At 43.3% G+C, this 17,765-nt stretch overlaps 1 protein-coding gene and 1 long non-coding RNA gene across 8 annotated transcripts in view; one reads left to right on the forward strand and one right to left on the reverse strand.

Moving 5' to 3' along the window:
* The window catches only part of OSBP2 (oxysterol binding protein 2), a 208,503-nt gene that overhangs the window by 43,488 nt on the left and 147,250 nt on the right, over nucleotides 1-17,765 (reverse strand). For all 7 annotated transcript variants that reach the window (XR_012787689.1, XR_012787690.1, XM_075568033.1 and 4 more), the window contains 4 exons: nucleotides 15,155-15,272; nucleotides 9,234-9,300; nucleotides 6,798-6,965; nucleotides 670-915 (listed from right to left, as the gene is read on the reverse strand). Coding sequence is in view for 5 of the 7 variants with exons in the window: in XM_075568033.1 (XP_075424148.1) it covers nucleotides 670-915; nucleotides 6,798-6,965; nucleotides 9,234-9,300; nucleotides 15,155-15,272 (599 nt within the window). In the remaining 2 variants the exon portion in view is untranslated. The remainder of the gene's footprint in view (nucleotides 1-669; nucleotides 916-6,797; nucleotides 6,966-9,233; nucleotides 9,301-15,154; nucleotides 15,273-17,765) is intronic.
* LOC142464673 (uncharacterized) lies at nucleotides 651-9,833 on the forward strand. Its single transcript, XR_012787691.1, has 3 exons — nucleotides 651-944; nucleotides 6,912-7,002; nucleotides 8,103-9,833. It is a non-coding gene; the product is annotated as an uncharacterized LOC142464673 (long non-coding RNA).

Consider the following 17,765-nt stretch of genomic DNA (forward strand, 5'->3'; position numbering starts at 1 on the left):
ATGTGCATAAATATCTTCACAATGGATGTATATTCCATTCATATACTGTGATTTTTACTTGTATGTGGCAGAGTTTCAACGGTTCAAAGAACAACAAGTTCTAAACCCATATGCAATACCCTGAAGCTGTTCTCTTGTTTAGGAAGATTTCCGTTCCAGTCATAGATGGAGGGCTACTAGGAGGAAGAAAGGTCTATAAGGAAAAGTTGGTAAATGGGGAAGGGTGCTTGGGCAGATCAGAGTTATAACCAGACATTCGATATGAGATGCAGAAATAAACATGTAAGGTTAAAGCTTGAAGGCTATGACAAGAACATTGAAGTACAGGATTTCACTGGAAGTCTGCAGAGGGATTTCTTGTGAGAAAAGATAATTATTACTGATTCCCAAGTACCTTTTTAAAATGGTCTTGTGATTATGTTGTAAAAGTAATCTATGCATTCTGAATAGCATAGATTATATGACACAATTGGCTGCCTGACACTATGTGGTATAATGTATCAGGCTACTGTCGTTGTTCTCAATGCTCTTTACAAGATTCACCAGCCACCGCAGGTTTTAGGACTAACCAAAGCCCACAGGTGATTATACCACGCAATGTTTGAGAAGCACTAGTATAAAATATTTTGCCATATTAAAGCTTGTACTCTCTCTTCTCCAATCTCTTACCTGCTCACATAGGGACCTGAATCCTAGGTCTTCTAGCCGGTCAAGTTCGTAAGTTTCGCCAAGCAATGGGTTAAATGGCTTTGCTGTCCTGTGGACTGTGGTGGAGTAGGAAGACACAGAGAAAGCTGCAACAAAACACATCTGTTCGCTGGAACTCTCACATTTCACTGCCTTGTCCAGCAGTTCATGGTATTCCAGGTCTTCAGTAAGCCTCTGGAGCATGGACAGCGGCTCGTTGAAATTCACCTACATAGGAAACAGATGAAGAAAAGGCAGTAAGTAATCCAGGTTTAGTATGGTGGGACCATTGAGGTCCAATGAAAACTGTTGGGTACTACAGTATGTGCATGAAAATAAACTTATTTTATTATGAGATCTTCATATCAGTGAAAAAGACCTAGGCCTTCATAAAAGACATGCTGTAAACCAAAATGTTGATTAAATGTTTTGTGTGCTTCTTCCATGTACTAATCCTAAACCTTAATATGCTCATACCTTCATATCTAATAAACACATGTCCCTCTTTAACACACAAGTCTATTAAAGATTCAGGGCTATATGTACTAAGCGATGTTATTCCATAAGACATCTTATGGTCCCATTCACCTAAATGGGCCAGAAGGTGTCTTCTAGCATCAGAAGTCTTTTGGAATAGGGGCTTGAGCCTGAGTCCTACAAACAAGAGATCATGTTAATGAGTAGTTAATAATACCACTCCTATAAACCATTATTCTGTTACAGATTTGATTCGCCACGGTCTCCCTCAAATTATTCCAAGTTTTAACATTTGCATAAAGTTCACAAACTTTTTGGACAAAAGTTATTGCTGGTAATTGTCCATGTTCTAGTGACATTGGCACAAACTTGCCTTACTTTAAGTAAAATGTGAATTTCAGTAGGAAATCTGTATTCAAATAACATTTAGAACCTGAACTAAGACTCTTTATCTGGCAAAAAAAAAAATATTTCAGGCTATGCAATGGAGTCTGTCTTGTACTGCAAGGAACTGCTTGTAGTGATTCAACTAAGGCAGGGGTGAGCAAACTTTTTATGCCGAGCCCCCCTTTTCATCCATGAAATTTCTCGGGCCCCCCCTGCCCGATGTAATCAAAATCAAATGAAAAATAAAAAACCTTTATTAAACGGTATACAATGTAAATACAAACATGTCTAAATACTTATTTCAACAGCTCGCGCTTGCAAACAGGGTGTCCTGCATAATTTTGCAAGCACGAGCGGGGGGGGGGGTCATGGATCGGGGCTGTGTGTGTGTGGCTGTGTGTGTGCATTGAATGCTGCTGAGCACGCTTCAAAGTCAATTTTGTTTGTCTCCCCAAGCGCCAGGCTTGGGAGAGCGTATGCCCCTAAGTTTGTGCACCGCTGCATTCAATCACAACACCCACACAAACACAATCACAACACAAACAGCACACATACTCAATCACAACACACAACACACACACAATACACACAATTACAACCAACACAGACACAACACATTATCACAACAGACACAACCAACACACACCCTCAATCACAACACGCACTCAATCACAACCAATACAGACACAATCACAACACACAACACACAAACAACAAACAATCACAACCAACACAGACAAAACACACACAATCACACCACACACAATCACAACCCACACAATCACAACACACACCACACACTCATATCACTACACACACACACTCAATCACAACCAACACACACAATCACAACACACTACTCTTTCCCTCCCACCCCCCGGAACGAACCACTGTGAGCAAGCTCCGGCATGGGTAAACAGTCAGGAAGAGAAGGAGGGCTTCTCTGTGTGCAGGGAGAAGCCCCGCCCCCGCAACAAGCACGGCTTCTCTGTGTGCAGGGAGAAGCCCCGCCTCCGCAACAAGCACGGCTTCTGTGTGCAGGGAGAAGCCCCGCCCCCGCAACAAGCACGGCTTCTCTGTGTGCAGGGAGAAGCCCCGCCCCCACAACAAACACGGCTTCTCTGTGTGCAGGGAGAAGCCCCGCCCCCGCAAAAAGCACGGCTTCTCTGTGTGCAGGGAGAAGCCCCGCCTCCGCAACAAGCACGGCTTCTGTGTGCAGGGAGAAGCCCCGCCCCCGCAACAAGCACGGCTTCTCTGTGTGCAGGGAGAAGCCCCGCCCCCGCAACAAGCACGGCTTCTCTGTGTGCAGGGAGAAGCCCCGCCCCCGCAACAAGCACGGCTTCTCTGTGTGCAGGGAGAAGCCCCGCCTCCGCAACAAGCACGGCTTCTGTGTGCAGGGAGAAGCCCCGCCCCCGCAACAAGCACGGCTTCTCTGTGTGCAGGGAGAAGCCCCGCCCCCACAACAAGCACGGCTTCTCTGTGTGCAGGGAGAAGCCCCGCCCCCGCAACAAGCACGGCTTCTCTGTGTGCAGGGAGAAGCCCCGCCTCCGCAACAAGCACGGCTTCTCTGTGTGCAGGGAGAAGCCCCGCCCCCGCAACAAGCACGGCTTCTCTGTGTGCAGGGAGAAGCCCCGCCTCCGCAACAAGCACGGCTTCTGTGTGCAGGGAGAAGCCCCGCCCCCACAACAAGCACGGCTTCTCTGTGTGCAGGGAGAAGCCCCGCCCCCACAACAAGCACGGCTTCTCTGTGTGCAGGGAGAAGCCCCGCCTCCGCAACAAGCACGGCTTCTGTGTGCAGGGAGAAGCCCCGCCCCCGCAACAAGCACGGCTTCTCTGTGTGCAGGGAGAAGCCCCGCCCCCGCAACAAGCACGGGGAAGCAGCAGCACGGACGGAGCTCGAGCAGCTTGGCCGCCCGTGCACTGCTCTGCCCGCCCCCAGGTTTCGCTGCACAGCCTGCGCCCCCCTAAATAATTTGGTGCCCCCCGCCTTAATGTACATAGGTCAACATTTGAGTAACTTTTTTTGAACCTTTACATTTCTATTTTTAATTGTTAATTAAAGGTCACTTTTCAACCCTTGAATAAAAAAAAAATTAAAAAAAACTTTATTGGCTTTATTGTTTTTAAAGGTCTGAGAAAAAGGTACGGATTTGTAAGAACAACTTATAATATTAATAAAGCATCAAAATATTATGTGTCAGATGTTGCATTTAAACTGTATTATTGTAGAAAACAGACCAGATCTATATTTAATCCTACAGGGATTAATGTCTTCATCTTAAATATCCACATTGTTTCTTTCTGGGATATTGTCCCAATTGCAATAGTGAAGGGGTCATTTATTTTTTAACATGCCCCTGTAATAAACAATACGTTGGAAGAACAAAAAGATGTCTAAAACAACGAATCAGGGAACATTGCAGAAATATTTTGAAAGGTTTGGACACACATTATGTGTCAAATCATTTAAATAAATATCATGCTATTAAACTCGATGGACTAACATTTATGGGGATTGATAGAATAGAATTAGGAATAAAAGGACGTGATCTAGTTCAGAAAATATCCCAGAAAGAAACAATGTGGATATTTAAGATGAAGACATTAATCCCTGTAGGATTAAATATCAATATAGATCTGGGTTGTTTTGTAACATAATACAGTTTAAATGCAATCTGACACATAATATTTTGATGCTTTATTAATATTATAAATTGTTCTTACAAATCCGTACCTTTTTCTTAGACCTTTAAAAACAATAAAATCAATAAAGTTTTTTTTTTTAATTCAAGGGTGTGAAAAGTGGCCCTTTAATTAACAATTACATATAGAAATGTAAAGGTTAAAAAAAAAATTCTTAAATGTTGACCTATGTACATTAAGATATGTTCTAAATCTGTTGGATTACTAGAATTGTTTATGACATGTTAGGTGTTTTAGAATAGATGTGCCCATGTTATGTATATCCTCCAATATGCTGTACACAAGTACTGGGACGGCATTGAGAGTCACGGCAACCGGGGGGAGAAGAACACATGAATTGGTTCCCTTTTTTATCTATGTATACTATGTATACTTGTGAGTAAATACCCTGATCTTTATAAAAGTGACAATGTAAGAAGTAGCTTCGTTTTCCTGCTTATTGCTGTGGAGGAGAGAGAGTAAAGATACCTGTAAGTGCCTGAACACAAGCACTTGCATGTAGGTGCATAGCTCACTCATGTATTTGTTTGGAAGCTTTTTTGAATGTGCTTCATTATTGCTTCATCTTTTTCTTTGTTTGCTTTACTTGAGTTGCACTGAATCTCTTTCTGAAGACTGCACACGGCCATACTACAACTGTACATTGAAGGAGTAGAGAAACCAAACCCAGGCTCTATGCCAAGGGAGCTTAAAAGTGGTGCAATTCTGGGCAATTTTTTTACTACCATATATGTATTAAAGAAAAAAAGGCCATTGAAGGCAGTAAAGTATTATACTCTGATATATCTGGTGAAGATGGTTGCCCTAGAATTGCTTCCCTTTTGCCTTGATACAGACTCCTATACTGTGGGGGGAAATTAAGAAATAAAATGCTGGATATGGTGATGAGGACTTTATGAGGCATATGTATCAAGGCAAAGTGATGCCATTTTGGGACAATCTGAACTATATTTATCAAAGACGAAGTCTCTTGTTGCAATCGGTGGGATTTTCCTTTGATACATTATATGGTACAGATTGTTTGACCCAGATGTGCTCCACTTGTGCCTTAATACAAAGACCCCTGTGAGTTGTCATAAGAGACTTGATAATTGTTTCAGTAGACATCAACATTAGGGATGGATACCGGAAACAAACCTGAACTGATATGCTAGAGCAATGTTTTTCAAAGTTAAGGTCGTGGGAGATTATTCACTGGGTCGCAGCTAGCCAGTGGTGTAACCACCATCCCGCTAAACCCTGCAATGCAGGGGGTGGCCGGAGAGTGTGGGGTGGAGGCCAGCTGGCCTGTGCTGGAAGGGCACGGAGGTGACCAGAGGTCAGGCCCAACTATGGGCTGCTGGTGCTGGGCCCATTCCTCTTCCCCCCTGCCGGTTTCCCCGCCCAACAGATATTTATAGATCATTATCGTGATGCCTTTCTTAATATCGTTATTGTGGTGAGATTTTTGTATTCGCACAACCCGACGTCACGTTAACCTAACTTATCGTTTTTATAGTAACGGTGTCTCTTCAAGGACAATAACATCATCAAGCCATGTTTTCTCTCTGAAAGAGCATAGCATTAACTACAACGGACCTTTGTGATGAGTAGATACAAATGAGACGTAATCATAACATTGCATATCCGGTAATCTACGAAGGTTAAGGCGGGACGTGGCATTAAGTTATATAATTTATACCTACATTTGCCGTTGCTCCTATACAGACACCAAAGTAGGGGTTTGAGGGGCTGGATTGGTGTAACGGCACAGTTGGGCATAATCTGAATAACACAGTCTTATTTCCCAAATGGTAAAATATGGGTTTTTGCATAGTTTGGACATGCGATAAGGACCAAATGAATAAAGCTAGATTTAAATCTGTGTGAAACAGCCCAGAAATGCCCGTCTTGCAGTCTAATATATAGGCCGGACCGATTTGTGCAGGACTTCACAGAAATGTTCTAATCTCCTATTATTACATTTCCCATGTGTATATGAATTAAATAGAGCGCGTAAGAAAAAGGGAACAACAGAAGGCGATACAGGGCTATTTACTAGATCCTCCGATCTGCGAAATTGGGACAAAACCAAAACAAAAACAGCACCATATTTATCAAAGGAAAGGTCTCCCCTTGAATACAATTTGAGTTTTTCCTTTGGGAAATCAGGTGCACTTCTCTTGCACTGGCTTTGCCAATGTTGTGAAGCTAGAAGACTTCTAGTGGGACATAGGAAAATATATAAAAACAGAAAGATATTGAAGCGCACAACCAATATATAACAATAATTGAGCGCAGTGCAATGTATACTGCTAGAGTGTTATGTGAAACAGATATTAACACACACAAATTAAATTATGTTAATTCAATCTATCCATGTTATTAAGTGCTTCGACCAGATCCTTAAAGTGTAGACAAAAATGTTCAGTTCCCACTTAATAAGAAGATTTATTTTCCTGTTTCTCTGTTGGGCTAAGGTTTTTTTGTGAACATATGAAAATATATGCAAAGATATGAAAATACAGATGAATACAGATGAACTGCCATGACAACTCACGTACGGGCATGGGGATCTTGGATAACTCTTTGCCAATACAGTTTTTCATAATGCTCCAGAGATTAAGGCTATAGTTTGGTTTGTCGGGGATATGAGTTCTTCTCCTTTTATTCGGTAGGACATCCTTGCGCTTGGATTCATGGTGGCTACTTTGATGTGAACTATGAAAAGCCTATTGGAGAAGAAGAGCAATGTCTTAATAAAACCAGGTAATTCATCCAACACAGATTGCTCAATCTGTTCCATGTTATAAGCTAATGGATTTCAATAGCGCTGTAAACATTAATGGCGCTATATAAATAAAGATATACATACATACACAGCAAAGTAGTTGTTCCACTCTTCCTAAGGTCCCCTAAATATTAGTCATTTTACAAAAGAATGGGAGTGCAACCAACCCATCTGTTATATTATAAAATATGAATTCATGTTACAATATACAGGCATACCCCGTATTAACATACGCAATGGGACCGGAGCATGTATGTAAAGCGAAAATGTACTTAAAGTGAAGCACTACCTTTTTCCCACTTATCGGTGCATGTACTGCACTGCAATCATCATATACGTGCATAACTGATGTAAATAACGCATTTGTAACAGGCTCTATAGTCTCCCCGCTTGCGCACAGCTTCGGTACAGGTAGGGAGCTGGTATTGCTGTTCAGGACGTGCTGACAGGCGCATGCGCGAGCAGCCGTTTGCCTTTTGGGCGATATGTACTTACTCGCGAGTGTACTTAAAGTGAGTGTCCTTAAAGCGGGGTATGCCTGTATTATCTCCAGCCCTAAATAGCTGTAAATGGTTTGATACATGTACTGTATACATTAATTGTGGCAAGGGTTCCCCAACTGATATGAGGCATTGGCTGAAAAACCTTCGATATCTGTAGTTAAATGTATGCTAAATTATTTGTGGATCCAAACAGGAACAATACTTCGTAGACTGGGGGATTTCTTCACATTTCCCAGGACCCATACGGCAACTTTGAGCATTAAAATAACCAGAAAGATCCAATATCCAGCTATACTGTATTTGTTTTGTCTGACTACATTTCAGTATAGAAAGATTGTTGGTGTATGTCATCATTATAATTACTGAATTATAGAGCGTTGAGATCACAGAAAATTATTGGAAACTGTAATTTTAGAAACGCTGGGACAAAGCAATCTAAGAAAATATGAGATCGGGCACTGTCGCAGATGAATGAATGATTCTTTATCAGCTAATAATAATACTTATTATATAGTACAGCCAATGTATGCAGCGTGTACACAGTGTTACATGCACAATATGTCCCTGCCCCATAGCTCTTCCAATCTAATATTGGTGTCTGAGGCATCGAGAGAGAAGATTACTATCGGACCCATTGGAGGGGTCAGAAGGAGCTGACCCTGGGATTTGAAAAACTCGCTTCAAAAGGCCGTGACCATAGCAGTCCTTAAGCACGCACATTTAGGCATGAAAATAAATAAGACTTTGAACACCTGCTGTATTCAAACTTACTGAAAGGGGCCTCCAGGAGGATAGCAGTGAAACCAATCACGTCATAGAGGAGGAAGGATAAAGAACACACCTTAACTCAATAGCAAATGTTTTTATTATGGAGAGACTTGGAGGTGAGATTTATCCTAGATTGCACTTTTAGGCACAAACACATAACAACCTCTTGCAAACAAAGGCCAATCAACTTCTAGCACCCGAGAAACTCCTGCAAGTGCAGATGTAGCAGGCTTCATTGTAGCTTCTGGTGCATGATAGTGGGATATGTTAGGATATTCTGCCCCAACAATGCCAACGAATCCTATAGAAACTATGATATTCTGCATTAAAATAGGATATGTTATGTTATTTTTGGGAACGTCAAGTGCTATATCTGCATTCACTCAAACAAGGCCAGTTACAGGAACACAGAAAGCCCTTTTTAGGCAGAAACTACTCTACTTGCACTCAATATTTAGCACCCTATCTGGCACATAGATATTGCTCAGAAGAATTTCCTTGCTCCTGTAGATCCATAGACTAATCTGCCTCACGGTGACCCCAACCCTGCCTGAAACGTTGTTCTCCAATTGCTTGTTATTATAATTGTTGCAAATGATCAAGAAAAAAAAATGGGATTCTCCACACTCTTGGAACAATGAAAAGGTCTCTTAATTCTTTTAGTGATAAAATGTCTAGTTAAAGTGCTTCACATCTGTTAAGATCACACACAGCTATTTTCTAGATAGCTGTGGCAGCAACTACAGTAGCTCACAGCACACCAAAAAATGGCATGCTAATCTGAGACAGTTTGAGTGTCAACTCTTGTGCCATTCTAGGAATGGGCACTAAAAGTTTAAGCGTCAATTGCAGTAAAATTGCTTTGATGTACGAGCCCAGATCCCACCCCATGATTTTATGTGACTTTACAGTTACTTGTACATAGCAGTGATACTTACGTGGTCTTCGAGATGCCAGTCTTCTGGATGACCTCCACTAGCACTGCTGAGACTGCTTCCAGAACGTCTAAAACAAAAAACGCACAGTATATGTTTACATTAAAAAGTAAGCAATATAAAGCGTAACCCCTCCAAAACAACTGATCTCTAAAGGCCAGATTTTCCAATACAGCTGGCACTAGGACTGAAGCACAGTAAGAAATTACTTAGCATCCTACTGTATGTAGGAGGTTTAGGACTGTGTTAAAAAGACTGAAAATGGCAATAAATTAATATAACCACTATTTATTAGAAACACTAAGTTTATGCACATGAATGGGAGGCACGATGGTGTTTCTGGATGTAAATCAAGAGGTGGTATATAAGTGACAAGCTCTGCAAAGCATTCCTGATGAAGACTAGCATTGCAAGTGGATTACACAACATCTGGAGAGCACGAGCTGGATATCTTACAAAGACAGCATTGCCCCAAAAGGTGGACGTCTGAAAGGGTTCCCCAAGAACGGCTCCCCTCTGCACAGAACTAGCGTGCTAAGGGTTAACATCTGGGATTTCTTGCTGTCATGTGTTTCATCAAACCCACCCCTTGCAGTGTTTATGACTGGACAAAGGAATTTCAAATCCCAGCTGAATTCATTCAGAACCCCTTCAGTCTACATCTGCGTCACTGCAAAGGTGGACAGCCAAATGGTGTGAGCCGTTTGCTGCTGTTCGATAATATGACAGCTGCTCTAATGCTTCTGCAACTCACCAGCCCAATGTCAACTTACCCTCACTATAAATTATAAGCTTGAGGCAGGGCCTCTTCTAACACAACACACTGCAGGCCTATCCTACCTCTTCTAACACAACACACTGCAGGCCTATCCTACCTCTTCTAACACAACACACTGCAGGCCTATCCTACCTCTTCTAACACAACACACTGCAGGCCTATCCTACCTCTTCTAACACAACACACTGCAGGCCTATCCTACCTCTTCTAACACAACACACTGCGGGCCTATCCTACCTCTTCTAACACAATTTTAATCCTGTCTGTAAACGTTACTTATGCCCATCATCATATCTGTGACTGTCCAGGAAACGTCTGTAAATTGTATGTATCACCTTTCTTCATTTAATACAACCATGGATGATGATGATGATGATGACGATGATGATGAAATCCCATGCTGGAAATGCCTGCTCTTTACTGCTGGTGTACTAACGGCACTAGTGCCCATTGCCACTTCTATAAACTAGAGGGGTTGTCAGAGGATTAGGAAGGTTGTTTCCCTTGTTTCTTAATCATCAATGATTTTCCAAGACTGAATTGTTGGTTTAATGGCCACCTCATTACCCTGAGCTAAATACACAAGGAAATATACACTTATCTGGAGGTTTTTCAAAGGAAGTAAATGATTCTTCTAAATAGCAAATATACTTTTTCATTGAGGACAATACAATCCAAAATCAAGTGCATTTGTCCCTATATTTTAGATGATCTACTCACAGGAGACTTCAATAGGTGTTGTGGCAAGATGACCGTGGTTAGTGAGGAGACAACACAATTCTTCCGGTGAAATAATATGCTGGTGGATTTATTTGTCCAAAAATATAATAAAAACAATGGGTGCTCTGTCCCTTTAAGTAAAACAAAACAAAGAAAAGACTATCCCTGTTAGGGAAGCTAACTAAACTAGGTTAAGCCTATCTACCCAGCTGGTTAGCTAAGCTAGACCAGACCAACAATATTTGGTAATACCACTTGGCTCCTTACCTGGGAGCTTTATTCCATTGGGACAGCATAAGTCTGTGGAGCCTGGGTCTGCCAGCTCTCCTCTGTCCTCTGTCAGTGTCTGAGAGAGACTGCTGCCCCAGAGGCATTTCCTCTTCCCCTTTTTAAAAGCAGACAAGCTTACTAATTAGAATCACCTGTGGACTGCTTAATCAGCTGGGTTAACTCCTCGTATACTGGAAAGCAAGCATACTGCCACCTCCTACTAATGTATACAGAGTCCATGACTCTGTCACAGTGTACATATAGATTCAGAAACGACATAGTTTCTGTCCTATTGATCTTGCGGAAGGTCCTACAATAGGACAGAAAGGTTGATGTACAGATGTAGCAGGACTTATTATCCCCGGCTCCGGGCAACAGATGTAGCAGGAGTCACGGTTTCCGTAACTGTCCCAAGAAGTAAAAAGCCACGGCTCCGGAGATAGTGCTGCAGCAAAATCATGCTTCCATATTGGACACTGTAGGAGATAAGTGCCGAGGTATAACTAGGGAGACATATTTAAGGGAAAATAAACGTTGGCTTTTATTTAAGCCGCGGCTTTAAATAGTACACAAACAGCCTATCCCTTTGAAAGGGCTAACTCATACTTCCCAGTCCCTATCTGCCGCGCTGGGAGGAGAGGCCTCTTACCAACCTCTGACCCCAACGTTCAAAAAGATACCTGTAAGCAGGGGCTCTTTACATCAGTCTGTGTATGGGTTGGTGTCCGGGGGGTGCACCTTCTGGCAGGTTCCAGGGTCCACTGCGTTCTGTAAAAAAGAGGGTCTGGTTCCGTGGTATCTCTATGGCAGCTCAGTCTTTCTGTACAGGAGATCCCCATGTAGTTTGTGCAGCCCACCTTTAAACCTACCTGATGAGCCAGGTGGAGACAGGCTAATTGACTCTAGCTGAATTAACCAGCTCCCTGCTGGACTTATCAGCTACATACAAGCTTTAAGTGTGCTGCCTTTATAAACCAGGGAAAGACCCTGTTACATACCTCCCCCGTTTGTGGGTAGCTGAGGCTAGCCACGGCTAAAGTCCACCCCTCCACTCTCTCTCGAGATGTGACTACAGCTCGAAATGAGAATGGTTGGAGGAAGAGAACCCTCAGTAACGCTGGGACTGGAGCCCTTACTCCAGGTGCCTTTCACTCATATCGGTATTTTTGGGGTTCGCCTTTGGGCCATCATCTGGCACTTCTGAGATTAACCAGCGAGGGTTGACACTTTTCTAGCAGTTTGTGTGCCCGATATGTGCCCATGGTTGAAGAGGATGCCCGTTATACAGTCCTTGTGTCTGATGCAGATAACCAGTATCTCTTCCCACATGTGCTTCTATTCAGTGCATTTTATGTCACTCATAGAGGACTTTTTCCAAGCACAGTCTTTAAATGATGTGCTTAGTGGCCTCACTTCTGTAGAGGACTCCTGACTCAAGATCCTTTTTCCACTTTACCATGTCTTCTTTTAATCGCTTGGCAACAAATTCTCTCCTGCTTCATGCAATATTTTCTTCCCTGAGAGTAGGTTGACCACATGCACCTGGTTCAGTATCAATGATCATGTGTGGTTCAACTTGTGCAGAGTTCTGATCCACTCTGATTGGCCCCCGTTGCATCTCTGTTTGGTAGTCGGTAAACTTATCGTCTTGGGCCTTTTGCCTTTGGAAAGATGAGTGGGCAACTATGGTTGCACTTTAGGGGCGTGATCACCGACACCGTTCTGTTTTAATCTAGCCAAAGACTGAACCTTTATAGCGGCTATTTTCACTGTGAGGAAACTGGTTTGCACCATGTGGATACGGTACCAGGACCTGCGGATGTGTGTGATCCTTCCATGGTAGGCGGAGCAGCTAGTTTCTTTAGCGCCAGTCTCTCTGCTGCAGTCAGGAACTGGATTCTACGCGTTTCGCAAATAAGCTTCTTCAGGAATCTATTTCCGACAGGTGTACTCTGGGTATATATAGGCAATATCCCCTTCATTATCTAAATTGGCTCTAATGCGTTAAAGATGATACTCACACATAGTATCACCTTCAAAAAGCCTAATACAATTGCTTGCCTAGCAACAGATACTAAATACAATAAAAGATTAAATAATATACAAATATAATTTAATAAAGATACTAACTTATATAATATAATAAAAAGGAGTAATAAAAAATTAAAAATTATATAAGAGACGCAAGTGGATTCTGCGGGAAATTAAGTGTCTGTGGAGTTTATATTGGAGTTGAATTGGAGGTGAAGAATACAAGAACTGAACTCTGCACGTCATCATCAATCCTGCAACTGGGAGAACTTGGCTTTCTAAATGCTTTGACAATTTTTTCTATCCTCCCAGGCCTGATTTATACACCTGCTCTTTCAACTCCTTCTCTTCTTATCCTCTAATACAGGGGTGCACAAACTTTTGGTGCTGCGCCCCCCTGCCTGCTCACCCCCAGTGCTCACGCCATGTGTCGGTGCCAAATGACGTCATGTGACCCCACGGCGTCATTTGATGCCGCGTTGCCATGGCGACACATCGCCCGATCCGGTTGAATCAAGGTAAGCGAGTTACCCAGGACTTGCGCACCCCGCCCCCCCCCCCCCGGCATTTAATTGAAATGCCTTGAGGAAGAGCGTGGGGCCTCTGTAACCACCGCGCCCCGCAAAAAAATCTTGCACTCCCCCCCTGGGAACTCTCTCTCTCCCTCCATCTCATTTTGTCTTCCATATTGCTTTTTCTGTTTGCTGTTTCCTCACTCCTTTGTAAACTTTTCTGTTCTATCCAACTTCCCCACTTCCCCCCTTCTTTCCACATCTCTTCATCTTTCCTTCCCTCCACCTATGCTTGTGTGTGTGTGTGTGTGTGTGTGTGTATATATATATATATATATATATATATATAACAGGTGTTCACCCCACCCTCTGGGAGATTTCACTGTTACCGGGTGGTGTTGACTGCTCACCTGCTAGGCTTACTCTTACATAGTTACATAGTAGATGAGGTTGAAAAAAGACGTAGGTCCATCAAGTTCAACCTATGCTAAATTTAGACAACAGATACTTTATTCTATATCTATACTTACTTATTGATCCAGAGGAAGTCAAACAAAAAAACCCATTAAGGGGAAAAATTAATTCCCTCCTGACTCCAAGAATAGGCAATCGGATTAATTCCTGGATCAACATCCTTCCCATGTATACTTATTTGGTATATCCCTGTATACCTTTCCCATCTAAAAAGATGTCCAAACTTTTTTTGAACAAATCTATTGTATCTGCCATCACAGTCTCCATGGGTAATGAATTCCACATTTTAACTGCCCTTACTGTAAAGAACCATTTCCTTTGTTGCTGGTGAAATTTCCTTTCATCCAACCTTAAGGGATGGCCCTGATCCTTTGTACTGCCCGTACTGGATACGGAGTGTCCGCCGGTGTTAGTTGGGGACTAACAGGACAGGCTTTAGGGATCTTCCTAGTTCTTTATGGCTGCAGCACCTCCATTTCTAGCAGGCCCGGGTGCAGTTTCTGCAGGAAAACCTTCTTGTGCTCCCCCTGATAAACTGCAGTCTCAGGCAGGAGTATAAAACACATGATGGTTCTTTATTCTTCATACAGCATACCAACATGTACACTCTTTTCTCTCTCCCTGGTCCCTGGAATCAACCCCCAGGGCTTGGGGCCCCAAAGGTCTATCCTTTGCTCCCTTACTGCCTGGTGGAGTAAGGGGTAGTGACCCACTCCCTTGAGGGAGGGAAAGGAAGGTGGCCCGAGTCCTGGCTCCACACTTCCAACAACGACTACATTTGGATCTGCAGTCCCTTTTGTACCCAGGGGGAGGGTCCTAGGTCGGAGCCCCTGATAGGGCAGTACACAGGCCTTAGGCCCAACCCCTCCTATCACTCAAGGGAGTTGTTTACTGCTGCAGCAGCAAGGGCATAGATTTAACCCTAACACTGCCTGCGCTAGTACCAGGATTTATGTGTTAGGTAGAGCAGATTAGTAACCATGAGGTAATACATATAGATTTCCCTCACATGCACTCTATCTGTGACTGGGGGGGGGGAGGGAAGTGTTAAATATTGTTGTGGACACGGTCAGAGGCATGTGCTATGTAATTCAGAAAAGAATGAGTAATTATAAGCATGTGTAAACAACAGAATATACCTGTGCTGCTTGGGGTCAGCGGTCACTGTGATAAAGGCTGCTGCATCCTCCATGGCATCAAAATATTCTGTCTCCTCATCTTCATCACTGGCTTCCCCTTTAACAGCTTGAGCACTCCCTGTGAGAAGAAAAACATTGTGGACATATTTAGAAGAGGGGTTACTCCATAAGACCCATTTCCAATTGTAACGGTGAAGGGGTTAACCAGGCTCACTAATAAAGGTTCAGCCCACTTGGTTACCCCTGATCCGTGTGTTGTGGTCCTTGAGTGTCAGCTCTTGTAACCCAGATGTCCTAAATGCATTACTGTGATGGTGTGCAAATTACGCGACATTAAAGATTTCTATGTGATTTGCCTTTCCTGAGATGCTGGGATCGGGAGATTTCTAGGCTGTAAGTTTCAGAGTGGGTTTGTCGGAGAACGTCTTTACGGAATGTGGCTATGTATCGGGGTTCCACAGTTATGGGATACCCCAGGAATTGGATCCGGGAATCGAGTGAGATTCTTGGATGCAGCCAAGCACATTGTTCCGGTTAAACTCTGACTCAAAGCGCTATTACGACTCAACTCCAGGATTCCTGCTGCAGCATGTTCCAGACAAGGTAAAGGGGCATGAAGGGGTTAATGAAGATCTGCAATCATACACGGGGTCCATAGAATAAAGAGAGGTCTCTAGTATAAGGAGAGCTATCCAGATACATGCCCAGGTACCCTGGACCTGGTATAGGGGTTCAGGGGGTCTCCAGCTATGTGATAAAACTGAGAGTGCTTTCTTGTGTGTAAAAGTTTTTAAAAGTAATTTCTAAAGTGTGCCAAGAATGAGGCTAGAGAGTGTAGGAAATATATACACTCACTCCATCCCTGACACCAGAACAGGGACTTATATATTTAACTACACATAAGACAGGACACAGTATATTTGATTAAAGAGTTATATTTAATAGGTATATGTACTGATAACCTGTAAATGAACGGTGGGATTTCCAAGTCATGGATTCCGGGAGACCAGATGGCTTCCAAGCTTGGTGCCTCTGGGTCTATGCGGAGTCAGGACTTGAAAGCCTCAGGGATGCCAAGGTGTTAGAACAGGAGGGGTACTGCAGTTCTGCTTGAGTACACGCATCCTGGGCTAACACAGGGCTATCCGGCCACCAATTGCCAGAACCCAGACTCTGTGGAGCCTGGACAGCGGGTGGGCTCAGTATGCAAAGAGACAGAGGTGCCAGGTTGGTGCATGCCCCCTTGCAGAATGAAAAAGGGTGCCCACCCGGCTTTACAATACCGGCAAATCAGGGATTGGCTGCCAGGAGAATTCCCACGCTCTGATAGGCTGTAGAGGTTTGTGAATGGGACACTGAACCCCATAAGGAGCCTTGCAGCCAATGAGGAGCGCAGATTCCAAGCGCCAAACCAACAGCGGCAAATTCAAAGATGCTCAGTACTGAATAGACACGAGTCGGCTTCACAGATTTTGACTCAAGAATTCTTCTAAGTCCCTCTTCAGAAGCACGTAGTGGTCGTGGCTGGCATTTCATGCCGAAATCAGTTCCAGGACTTTCGTGAGTACCTACCGGTCATTGGAAAGGGCTCCTACAGGGCCCTGTAGGACCACAAACTGGGCCACAAATGTTTTTGAATTTCGTTTAAAGGACAGATTTATTCATTAGCACCGTTCCCATTTAGTGTGTTAACCCTGTATATTGTGTTACATTGTGTGTATGTCTTTTCCTGAAATAAATTACAATTTATTTTACCTCCTTGCTTTGCTCAATCAATGATCCCGGTATAAAAATGTGTTAATAAACATGGTCTCCCATGACACCAATAAAGACCAGATTATTGGGGCTTTTTGGCCCTTAAAAAAAGGAGTATTTTCCATTGCAAAAGAAACGGAACCTTTGTAACATTACAGGTCCTTTGTGTGCATCAAAAGATATCTGCGAGATCTCTGAAACCCAATATACACCGCCATGATAATATCATGAAATATTCGGTATTTTAATAAATCTGGCATATCAGAGGTTAATGTTAGTTGCAAATTGTCTTAAAAATCCATACATTTGAAAGGTGGCTTGGAACCTGATTAAGATGGCTGTTTTGAGCTAGAGCTCCTCACTAGACAGACCAATCTTTAGCCATCACCAAATGCACAGAGACCCAGACCATTAAAAACTACAAATATTAGAAGACAAACCCCGAGGATCATATTGATCTAAAAATTACTATAAGTCGGATAAACAGCAGCTGTGAAACTGAAGTATAGTTCTCAGGCCTAGCGAGCACTACAGGAGGTACGCCTGGGCACGAGGGTTGGCGTGTGTCCGGGGCCTTCCCACCTCAAGGAGTTGTCATTAGACAAAACAAACTATACAGGTAACCATTGAGCGATTACCCAGTAACACAGCACAAGCTTTAGGAGAGTGGGGTAAAATGCAGCTTTGTCAGACCAGTGAATACAGAGAAAGATCGTGCCCCATAGCAAAGCTGCAGAGATAGAGCGCAGGCAAAAAGGCCCGCGGTTCAGGGAAAACCATCCCCCAAATAACCTCCGGGCGAAGAGCAGGGTCCCCGGGCCTAGGCAAAGCTCAACCCCCGGGTCCAGGGCCTGCG

This window comes from Ascaphus truei, chromosome 13, assembly GCF_040206685.1.
Source record: "Ascaphus truei isolate aAscTru1 chromosome 13, aAscTru1.hap1, whole genome shotgun sequence".
Taxonomy (NCBI): Eukaryota; Metazoa; Chordata; class Amphibia; order Anura; family Ascaphidae; genus Ascaphus; species Ascaphus truei.